The sequence below is a fragment of the Hemiscyllium ocellatum genome, chromosome 24 (assembly GCF_020745735.1).
Source record: "Hemiscyllium ocellatum isolate sHemOce1 chromosome 24, sHemOce1.pat.X.cur, whole genome shotgun sequence".
Lineage (NCBI taxonomy): Eukaryota > Metazoa > Chordata > Chondrichthyes > Orectolobiformes > Hemiscylliidae > Hemiscyllium > Hemiscyllium ocellatum.
The window spans coordinates 15627545-15639861 of NC_083424.1; the positions used below are offsets into that span (position 1 = coordinate 15627545).

At 41.5% G+C, this 12317-nt stretch overlaps 1 protein-coding gene across 1 annotated transcript in view; it reads left to right on the plus strand.

Moving 5' to 3' along the window:
• The window catches only part of LOC132827448 (protein phosphatase Slingshot homolog 1-like), a 127338-nt gene that overhangs the window by 64393 nt on the left and 50628 nt on the right, over nt 1–12317 (plus strand). Inside the window, exons 7-9 of the mRNA XM_060844134.1 lie at nt 1541–1606; nt 8089–8283; nt 9541–9634. Of these exons, the coding sequence (XP_060700117.1) occupies nt 1541–1606; nt 8089–8283; nt 9541–9634 (355 nt within the window). The remainder of the gene's footprint in view (nt 1–1540; nt 1607–8088; nt 8284–9540; nt 9635–12317) is intronic.

Here is a 12317-nt window from a genome sequence, read left to right on the forward strand (position 1 = left end):
CTTCCCTTTCCCCCACCTCACCCTAGTTCCAAACTTCTAGCTCAGCACTGTCCCCATGACTTGTCTGGACTTGTCCGACCTGCCTATCTCCTTTTCCACCTATCCACTCCACCCTCTCCTCCCTGACCTATCACCTTCATCCCCTCCCCCACTCACCCATTGTACTTTATGCTACTTTCTCACCACCCCCACCCTCCTTTAGCTTATCTCTCCACGCTTCAGGTTCACTGCCTTTATTCCTGATGAAGGGCTTTTGCCCGAAATGTCGATTTCGCTAGCTCCTTGGATGCTGCCTGAACTGCTGTGCTCTTCCAGCACCACTAATCCAGAATCCCTATCCTTGATATCCTAGTTGAGAAATCAGCAGGGATTCCCTACGACTATCTATCACAAACATATCTTTGTTCATTGTACATATTGGGATTTCTTTAGTGCCACGCGTTATAAAATTGGTCTTAATGGAAGCTTCATAAATAGGCCTGAGCTATTTGTTCACAGTGCAAGCTTGATATAGAGCACATCAAAACATTGTGCAAGAATATGTGTACTCTGATCAAATAATTTCTCATTGTACATCATGAAAGGGCCTCAGACTATCACTTTTGGCCCTGAAAAGAGTCCAGAAAGGTGCATTACCTCAAAGGTTTGAGCAGTGGGTGAAGCTAGCTGTTTAATACTGCTAATATGCAGTAGCAACAGGAGATGTGTCGCTACAAACCAGATGCTGCTGTCAAAGCAAAAAAATCATTCTACCTACCACCCAAATGAGTCACGTGGTGTATGATTTTCAGTGCTAGTGTGAAGTTAGATATGCAGGCAGTCATAACAAAGTACTGTCAACCCTACAAATGACCTGTCTCCCTTTGAATGTTCGCAACAGGCAAGGTACTGATCTTACCAAATCAGCCCACACTTAAGAAAAATTGATAGCACAGGTTCTAACATTCGGTGTGATTCTATGGATTGGACAGCATTTTCTAAAATAATACTTTATGTGCACAGAATTGTTCTGATAGCCAATTCAGGATTGTCAATCATGCTCACAGTTAGGAGTGCTTTTGTATGCTGGAAGCTACTATGTTAATGCTTAGGACCCTGTTCTTTGCAGATAAAAAGGATATGTACCTACACCCACTGTTTCAACTCAACAAACTAGGTGACAGCCATTCCCTGGGCAAAGCATTGCCCTGAGAAATTAGCCAAACAGTCACCTACCTAATTTAAAAGTTAAAAGAACTTGGTTGTTAAATATTAGTCATCATTAACTGGTGCATTCTCCATGACGATGCCTCAACATTGAGTTCATTTTCTGATGAAATCAGCACTCTCCTCTCCTTGATTATGTATGTTGTTTTCCAATTAGATTTGTATGTGTTCCTGAGTTCAAGATGCAAAGCTTCAATAAAATGCCTTTTGTAAACTATACTGATGTTTTATATCTCTGAACAATCATCTTATACTTTTAAGAATACTACCTCTCTGGTGTTTTTAGTAATTTTGTATTGTTATAGTGTTAAATAGCTATTCTGTTTTGCTTCAGTGGATTCAGTGTGAGTACAGTGGATCGTATTCATATCTTCAAGCCAGTTTCTGTACAAGCCATGTGGTAAGTAATATATTTCATTTCATAGTGCTGTCTTACTCATTGATAAAATTTGAACTTTGGTTTATTTTTCAACGTATGGACTTTGTTTAAAAATATCCATTTTGATGTCGCAGTAATTATTAGTTTGGTAAATGGAATAGAAACTCATGTTGCCATGTACTGATATTATTTGGAGGTTAGGAAAAATGATACTGGGAAATATATTATTCAAGTGGCCAAATCTATTAAGTAACTTGCTAATGTGGTAACTGGATGCTGGATCAAACTGACTTCTAAAAACTAGCATGGACTTTGGGTAGGAGGATGAGAAGATAAGATGAACCGAAAACTAGTAAAAAATTCTCCTTATATAATGAGCCTAATATAGAACCATGTCTAAGCAATTTTCCTGAGATAAGAAGCCATCATGCTGCAGAAAGGACACATGAAGGGGAACAAAAGTCATCGTTCAGCAATGGGTTTTTAAGAATCTTTTGAACAATTGGAAGAAGTAGCTGGTGAAAGTGCCCGTAGACTTGAATTGAAAATTGCAGCACTGTTAACTGACAGACAATTGTCTGGAATGAAGATAGGTACTGAGAATACTTTAGTTGTGTAAATGGAAGATGAGACATAATTCACGATTATTAAAACAAAGAAGTGAAATTTGGAAGGAATTTGAATTAGAAGATGTGAAGTTTAGTAGTTATGGGTGAACGAAACATGTGAAAGCAGACTCAGCCTGTGAATTGTCAAAATATTTCTCATTGCGGTACAATATATACTGATACCATAAACATGTCAATCTTTGCAGATTCTTTGCAGCTTAATATTTAAATTAGATTACAACGCACTATCATTCTGGTTTATACTAGGTCAGATCGTAGTGTACACTCTCATATCATTAGAGTTTCTCTAGAACTATGTTGAGTAGAGAACTCATCGGTCAGTAACCAGGAGGGTGCACACCCTGGAAAGTCAAGCTACATCTGGTTTGGAACAGTTGAATTGCTTCGCTACATCCAAATCTGAACCAATCAAAATGTCAGATTAAGTGGTCACCTGGTTCTAATGGAGGTTAATACTGGCATGGGCTGTTTCACTGATCATGGAACCAGACTTGAACAAAAACTCGCGCTGGACTCCGTCCATAAAGTTTGCCTAAGACCTCAGCTAAGCGGAGAACCTATACTGGGGAACCTTCAGACATTAAAGGTATAACTTCAATTCTAGTCTCTTATAGAAGTAGCTGGTTCAGCTACTTATAGAAATGCCACTGTAGTAAAAGACTTGAGCCTAATCTTGATGGATGAGAAATTAGATTGGCTGAACGTTTTTCAGTTAGAAAATTGCTGTCTCAGTGAAGCCCTAATTAAATACCTGAATGTTTTTTTTAATGAGGTCTAGGGTCTATCAAAGGGCCAAGGCCACCTTTCATGTTGACCAGGTAGCAGCAAGGCCTGCCGAGTACTATTTGCCTATGGGCAAAAGGAGAGGCAGAAATCAGAAGGCTAGAAAGCAAAGGAATCATCAACACAATCCAGTTTGCGGAATGGGCAGCACCAGTTGAAGTGATTTGTGAAGCCCAACAGGTCAGTTCAACTTTGTGGGAATTTTAAATAAATGGTAAACCGCTTTTCGTAGTTGGATAAATACACCTTCCCTTATATAAAGGTTTTTTACACAAAGCTGGCAGGGAGGACTGTCCTTCACAAAGCTGGACATGAGCCATGCATGCTTGGCATGTGGTTATGAGGTTTCCCAGAAGTGTGCTACAATTAATACCCATAACGGCTTGTACTAATGTATGAGATTGTCATTTGGGATTTCGTCAGCCTATGCAATTTCTCAGCAGATGATGGAGAACATTTTACAAGGTCTATCCCAGGTCGCCATTTGTCCAGATGATGTGCTAAGAACAGGGAAAACCAATAAGGAGGATTTAGAGAATATGGACATTAGATTTTTCTCCGAGACAGGCATACACCTTGAAAGGGAAAAATGTTGTGTTCCTGGAAACCCAATGATCTACTTAGGCTATAGAGTCAACGATACCAGGTTACACTTGGTGGAAAATAAAATGAGGGTGATCAAAGACCTGGCTCCCACCTCTGTTCTGGAGCTTAGGTTTTCCCTTGGGTCGGTGAATTATTACAGAAATCCATATATCATGTGGTCTACAACCCGGCACCTTTGCATCAACCCTTTAAAAAAAGGATCAGCTTTGGAAACATTTGCATAGCCAAGCAATAGCTTTCAGGGAAGTGAAGAAATTGCTATTAACCTCTAAGGTGTTGGCACACTATGTTCCCAAGTGAAGTCTGGTATTGACAAACAGTGCCTCTCCATTTGGCATCGGGGTAGTATTTGCTCATAGATGGCTCAATGAAGAGGAATGCCCAATTGTAAATGTATCCAAGACTTCGGCTAATGCAGAGCATAAATACGCCCAGATAGAAAAGGAAGTTTTGGCGGTTGTATTTGGTGTCAGAATAATGGACCACAAACCCCTGTTAGGTCTACTTAAAGAGGGCAAGGAGTGCTGCCCATAGCATCAGGCCAAGTTCAGTGTTGGCCTCTAATCTTAAATGCAAGTTGGAACACCATCCAGGAGGCCAAGTAGCAAATGCAGAGCTGTCTCTATCTGGTACATACACTATCGGTGGTATCTTAAATTTTCTGGATACACTTCCAGTCACAACTCACAATATCAGACTTTGGATGTAGAAAAATTTGGTCCTGGTAAGTCTAAAACCACAGCTGGTAATGGGGCAATCCAAAGGGCCGTCACGACCCAAATTTAAACTTTGTTTGAACCTAGAGAGACCCAGATCACAGTAGAGGACAGCATATTATTATGGGGAACGACAATGATTGTCCCTAGCAAAGGTCACCGCCTTTGCTAGCTGGCTGACTCTTCAAGGGTTATTCAGGGGTTTCCAAAATGACGATGCTGTCTGATGGCCAGGATTGGATGCAGACATAGTTGCACTTGTGGGGCAGTGTCCAGTGTGCCAACAAGGACAACATTAATGCTAGCAGCTCCTTCGCATTCATGAGAATGGCTGGGTAAACCCTGGATTCAGTTATATGTCGACTTTTCAGGTCCTTTCAAAGGAATGAAACCAGACGGATCACCTGGCATCAACCGATGCACTGGAAAAGACAAAGCCAGAAACAGCCCTTTTGACCCTTTGAAGTCCTCCTTTCTAATATATGGGGGCTAGTACCTAAATAGGGAGAGCTGTCTCAAAGACTAGTCCAAATAACTGCCTGACATGGTCATACTCAGTAGGACATTGCCTGTAAGGTATGATTCAGACACCGCTGTCACCATCCCTGGATATCTCCTGTTGCACTGGCTGTATAGAACCAGCAGAATTGGTGGCACAATGGTATAGTTGAGAAGAAGTTGCCCTGGGGGTTTGTAGTATTGACTCAAGGCCCCATGAAGACTCTGGTTTCAGATTAAAAATGGACAAGGAAACCTCCTGCTGATTACCGCATACCATCTTCCTTTGACTGATAAATAGGTACTCCTTGATGTTGAACAATAGTTGGAGGATGCACTGACGATGGCCAAGGCACAATAGGTATTCTAGATGGGGGATTTTGATGTCCGCCACCAAGAGTGGCTCAGGAGTAGTACTGCTGATTTGAGCTGGTAGGGTCCGATAGGACATAGCTTCCAGACTTAGTCTACAGCAAGTGGTGAGGGAACCAGCAATAGAGGAAAAACATACTTGACCTCATCTTTACCAATCTGCTGGCTGCAGATACACCTTTCCCTGACATTATCGGTAAATGTGATCACTGCACTGGAGACAAAGTTCTTCTTTTACATTGAGAATAACCTCAACTGTGTAGTGTGGCACGATCACCGTGCTAAATGGGACAGACTTAACCAGATCTAGAAACTCAAGAATGGGTATCCATGAGGCATTGTTGGCCATCAACAGCAGCAGAATTGTACTCCAGCACAATCTATAACCTTATGGTCCAGCATATCCTCCACTCAATCATTACCATCAAGCCAGGGGATCAACTCTGGTTCAGTAGAGTGCAGGAGAGCATGGCAGGAGCAGCACCATGACATCTGAAAATAAGGTGTCACCTGGTAAAGCTATCAAATAAGACAATTTGCACGCCAAACAGTAGGTGATAGAGCTAAGCGATTCCACAACCAATGGATCAGATCTAAGTTCTGCAGTCCTGCCACATTCAGTCTTGAGTAGTAGTGGATGATTAAACACCTCACTGGAGGAGGAGGAGACTCCATAAATATTCCATCCTCTATGATGAAAGAGCTCAGCACATCAGTGCAAAAGAAACATTGGCAACAATCTTCAGCCAGAAGTGGCAAGTGGATGATCCATTTCTGCCTCCTCCAGTGGTCCCCCGCATTTCAGATATCAGTCTTTCAGCCAATTTGATGCACTCCATGTGATAGTAAAAAACATTTAGAGACACCGGGTACTGCAAAGGCTACGGGCAATAACAACATTCTGGCAATAGTACTGAAGACTTGTGCTCAAGAATGTGCTGCTTCAGTAGCCAAACTGTTCCAGTAGAGATGCAACTACCCAACAACGTGAAGAATTGCCCAGTATGTCCTGTACACAAAAAAAAAGACAAATCCAACCTAGCCAGTTACCACCTTGCCTGTCTACTTTCGCTCCATTACTAAAGTGATGGAAGGTGTCATCAACAGTGCTATCAAACAGCACCCGTACAGTAATAACCTGCTCAGTGACACCCAGTTTGGGTTCTGCCAGGGCAACTCAGCTCCTGACCTCACTACAGCCTTGGTTCAAACATGGACAAAGGAGCTAAATTCCAGAGACGAGGGCTCTTGACAGCAGTGCTGCATTCAACCAAGTGTGGCATTAAAGAGTCTTAGCAAAACTGGAATCAATGGTTATCAGAGGGCAAATTCTATACTGGTTGGAACCATACCTGACACATTGTTTCCGTTAGGCGAGGAGTGTAGGACCCGTGGACACAGCCTAGAATTAGAGGAGGTAAATTCAGAACAGAAATGCAGAGACATTTCTTCAGCCAGAGAGTGGTGAGCCTGTGGAATTCATTGCCGCGGAGTGCAGTGGAAGCCGGGACGCTAAACGTCTTCAAGGCAGAGATTGATAAATTCTTGATGTCACAAGGAATTAAGGGCTACGGGGAGAATGCGGGTAAGTGGAATTGAAATGCCCATCAGCCATGATTGAATGGCGGAGTGGACTCGATGGGCCGAATGGCCTTACTTGCACTGCTATGTCTTATGGTCTTTGTAGGAAGGCAGTTGTAGTATTTGGACGTCAGTAATCTTCACTCCAGGACACCTCTGCAGGTTTCTCAATGTAGTCTCTTAGGCCCAACCATCTTCAGTTGCTTTATCAATAATCTTTCTTCTATCATAAGGTCAGCAGTAGGGATGTTTGCTAATGATTGCGCAATGTTCAGCAGCATTTGATAACTCTCAGATACTCTCAGTTCATTTTCAAATGCAACAAGATTTGGACAAGATCCAGGCTTGGGATGACAAGTGGCAAATAACATTGGTGCCAAACAAGAGCCAAGCTATGATGATTACCAGTAAGAGAAAACCTCATCTGTGTCTCTTGACACTCAGAAGTGTCACTGTCACTGAATCCCCCACTATCAGCATTCTTGGGTTTACGTTGACCAGAGCCAAATGGGCTTGCCACGTAAACACAGTAGCTACATGAGCAGGTTAGAGGCTAGGAATATTGTGGTGAGTAATTCATTTCCGAACTGCCCAAAGCCTGTCCATCATCAAAAAGGCACAAGATCATGAATGTAATTAAAATACTCCCCACTTGCCTGAATGGGTGCAGCTCCAACAACACTCCAGAAGCTTGACGCCATCCAGGACAAAGCAGCTTGCTTGATTGACACTATATCCACAAGCATCCATTCTCTCCACCACCAATCTTCAGTCGCAGCAGTGTGTACTATCTACAAGATGCAATGCATAAATTCACTTAAGATCCTCGGACGGCAGCTTCCAGACTCTCGGCGGTTTCCATTTAGAAGGACAAGGGCAGCAGACACATGGTAGCACCACCATGTTGAAGTTCTTCTCCAAGCCACTCACCATCCTGACTTGGAAATATTTGCCATTCCTTCACTGCCAAAGGGTCAAAATCATGGAATTCCCTCCCTAATGGCAATGTGGTCAACCCACAAAAGGTAAACTGCAGCAGTTCAAGAAGACAGCTCACCATCTCCTTCTCAAGGGCAACTAGGAATTGGCAATAAATGTTGGCCAGCAGGTGATACTCTCATCCCACAAATGAATCAAAAGACTGTGATGAGAGATGAATTCATTTCAATGCAATCTCGCAATTGCCAGAACAACCAAAGGTCAATTATTGCCTCTGTTGATATTAATTTCCTTCCCTTACCCTATTAGGTCATTACTTATCACAACATATGAATAAAGATGAGATGTTTAAAAGAAGTCCATTATTTGTGTTTTGTAGGTCAGCACTACAAATTCTCCACAAATCCTGTGAGATAGCACGTAGATACAATTACTATCCATCAGGAATTGCTTTGACTTGGACCAGTTACTATGAGAGTTGCATTAACTCGGATCAAAGTTGTATTAATGAATGGAATGCAATGCAAGACTTGCAGTCCATGCGAGCAGACTCACCGCCAATGTTTGTCGATAAGTGAGTAAAGATTGCAAATTTTTGAAAAGTTTTCTTTCCAACAGAATTTCTTTGTGGATTACTTTAAGATCAGCATACTTCTCCAGATCAGACCTTTTTTTTTAGCAAGAGTCATTTTTGACAAAGCCATGCGGAGCAATGATAGGTATATGAAAAGCAAAATACTGAAGATTGTTGATTGCTATATTTACATGATATTTATTTAACATGTTGCTCTGTTCTGTTTCTTGGCCCTTGTTCAGTTTTTACACTTCTTTTCTCCCTTGCATTGCTTTTGAAACAGTTTCAACAAGGAGCATAGAGAATCCCCTGCAATTTTCAGTGTCATGTGTGCTGACCTTTGCTTAATGTGATTGAGATTTTGGAAAGCATTTAATGTGCTGTTCAAATTAAATTCTAACTAATTTCTTACTGAGAATAAGATAATGCATTAAACAAAGAGATACGATCTATTCCTTTTCTCATGAGCCTATATTTTGAAATATATAAATTACCATCAGGCTAGTAGTGATTTTGAATGCTTTGTGTTAAAAAAGAAATGACGCCTAGAACCGTGAGTTTTTTATTTTCACTTGCCTTGCACAGGAGTTGAAATTCTTCTGTGTTCATGATATTCAACATTTAAGTAGTATTCTGAGTTAGTAAAACTACAAAGGTAGTTAGTGTCTGAATATTTGTTTCTGCATTTGCGCCAGTCCCAAGAGAGCTGTGCTGTGAATTTTGACTACCCTGCACCTAATTCAAGTAGAGTTACATCTGTCAGAAAAGAAGGAAGAGTAGGAAAATATACTATCCTGTAACACTGATATTGACTCCCCACAAAATCCATCATAGCCCCTACTCCCTTCATCTTAAAAAGGAAAGCCTCAAGAGATTTTTTTTGTTGTTTTTCTTGCGAATTTCCTCCTGCAAACCAACTTCCAGTGCAGAAATCAGATATGCAACTTGAGCCTCAGAAACTTTAATTGTGGAGAGAATCACAGCTATTTCCAGATTTATAAAAACTTTTTAATATTCAGCATAGTTCTTTCATAAAAATAAAAATAAGAGCACTATGTGAAGTCCTCGTGCTCTACTAATTGTTTTAAACTTCAAAAATACTAATTTCACACAAGTTACAATGTGATTGACTCATGTATACCAATGTGACTCTGATGTCATTTTTTTAACCTGTTTTTGGTTAGCTCTTTTGGATATTGGTATGCAGGTAAGGTGATTAACTTTGAGAAAAACATATTTGTGTGTTTTTTTTTACAGACCAACAGAGAATGAACTAACTGAACGATTAATAAAAAATAAACTAAGGTGTATAATGATGAGCAAAGACTTGGAAAATGTCACATCTAAAGATGTAAGTTTGCAATTGAGCCAGATAAATATGCTTCAAGTTGTAGAAAAGTTACTTGAGAGTAACATGGAAATTTTATCATTAATTTACATCAATAACTGTAGGAAGTCATTCTTATTTAGCTACTCCTTGAACCAGTTATTTTGTGCTTACATCTTAATTGATACTGATCTCCGTTAATCCATGTTAATCAAATCAAAGGTGTATGATTTTTTTTCTATCAATCAAAATATGCTTAATCTGTATTTTAATACAGAAAAAGGTTAATTCGTGGAAAAACATAAGTTTAACTTGACTCTGTCGTAATTGGAAGATTGTCCTGCTTTTGCTTGTATTTTCATCTTTTCAATAAGCCCTCAAATATTTGTATTGTTTTTTGACCTGTAGTAGAATTGTTGGTTAGCTAAACAAAGAAAAACAGAATATCTGGAATATGTGGATCTAGTCACAAAAGGAAAATAGGGAAATGCTCCTCATTTGTTTTGTCCAGCTCTGCATCCCAATCAAAAAGATGTTTGAATTGGATACCTGCTTGTCCGTCTAGGCAGAGAACAGGCAGGTGATTTGCTTGAAAGTGCAGGTAGAAAAAGCAATCAAAAATCATTTTTAGGGTTCTAGAATGTTATTACATTTCCCTCCCCTCCCCTATCAGCGTTCCGCAAGGACCACTCCCTTCGTGACTCCCTTGTCAGATCCACACCCCCCACCAACCCAACCTCCACCCCCGGCACCTTCCCCTGCAACCGCAGGAAATGTAAAACTTGCGCCCACACCTCCACACTCACTTCCCTCCAAGGCCCCAAGGGATCCTTCCATATCCGCCACAAGTTCACCTGTACCTCCACACACATCATCTATTGCATCCGCTGCACCCGATGTGGCCTCCTCTATATTGGTGAGACAGGCCGCTTACTTGCGGAACGCTTCAGAGAACACCTCCGGGCCGCCCGAACCAACCAACCCAATCACCCCGTGGCTCAACACTTTAACTCCCCCTCCCACTCCACCGAGGACATGCAGGTCCTTGGACTCCTCCACCGGCAGAACACAACTACACGACGGCTGGAGGAGGAGCGCCTCATCTTCCGCCTGGGAACCCTCCAACCACAAGGTATGAATTCAGATTTCTCCAGCTTCCTCATTTCCCCTCCCCCCACCTTGTCTCAGTCGGTTCCCTCAACTCAGCACCGCCCTCCTAACCTGCAATCCTCTTCCTGACCTCTCCGCCCCCACCCCACTCTGGCCTATCACCCTCACCTTGACCTCCTTCCACCTATCCCACCTCCATCGCCCCTCCCCCTAGTCCCTCCTCCCTACCTTTTATCTTAGCCTGCTTGGCTCTCTCTCTCTTATTCCTGATGAAGGGCTTATGCTCGAAACGTCGAATTCTCTATTCCTGAGATGCTGCCTGGCCTGCTGTGCTTTGACCAGCAACACATTTGCAACATTTCTTTAAGGCAATGCTCAGCTTTGGAAGACCCTTTGCAGAATTGACATTGAAAGCAGAGGAAATGTACACTGTAAATGTTCCAAAAAGATACAGAGGTTAAAAAATTACAATCATGTGATACTGTCGCTGCTTATACTAAAGTGAGCAACACTAAGAAGTGACTTAACAGTGGATTTTAAAATTGTTAGGTTTTCTGGTGAAATATCTTTAAAAAACTAATTTCTCTGGGCAGTAGGTTAGTGACTTGGAAAATTAAATTTAAAAATGAAAGTGTGATTTCTGAGGTTAGGGAATGTTTTAATGTAGATTTGTTCAATCGTGGAATGCTTCCCAAATGTCATTGACGTAGATATGCTTGGGCCTTTCAAGAAAAGAGTAGATAAACATTTGAAAAGGAGGAAGATAGAAATTTTGAGGAGAGAACCGAGCCAAGTGACTAGCTTGGGATTGAGCCAGCAAAGAATTGATGCAGATACAATGGACTACACCTTTTATGCTGTAAGTTTCTAAGCTTTCGATGAAGAGTAATCTGAGAATTGGAACAGTGAATACATATTTTACTGGCATAAAAATCAGCACGTAATTCATTCAGAGCCACATATTGTCCACTGTACAACATAGAGATAAATATACAGGTCTAAGTCCTGCATTGTATGGTGTTAGTTGATTTTGGTGTTGAGCAGCAGTTCAAAACTGCATTTTACTTCAGCACCCTAAACAAAGAGTTCAAAATCAGTCTGGGCCAGAGAACCCACAGAGTACACACTTGGTCATCTGGCAAAGACAACACATGCTTCAATTATGAAACAGTTTGCTACCACCATTTAAGAAAGATGGTAAGGAAAAGCCATGGAACAATAGACTGGTGAGCCTGATGTCAGTGGTGGGCAAGTTGTTGGAGGGAACCCTGAGGGACAGGATTTACGTATACTTGGAAAGGCAAGGACTGATTAGGGATAGTCAGCATGGCTTTGTGTGTGGTAAATCTTGTCTCACGAACATGATTGAGTTTTTTGAAGAAGTAACAAAGGGGATTGATGAGGGCAGAGTGGTGAACATGATATTTATGGACTTCGATAAGGCATTCGACAAGGTTCCCTGTGGGAGACGAGTTAGCAAGGTGAGATCTTGTGAAATACAGGGAGAACTAGCCATTTGGATTCAGAACTGGCTCAAAGGGAGAAGACAGAGGGTACTGGTGGAAGGTAGTTTTTCAGGATGGAAACCTGTGACCAG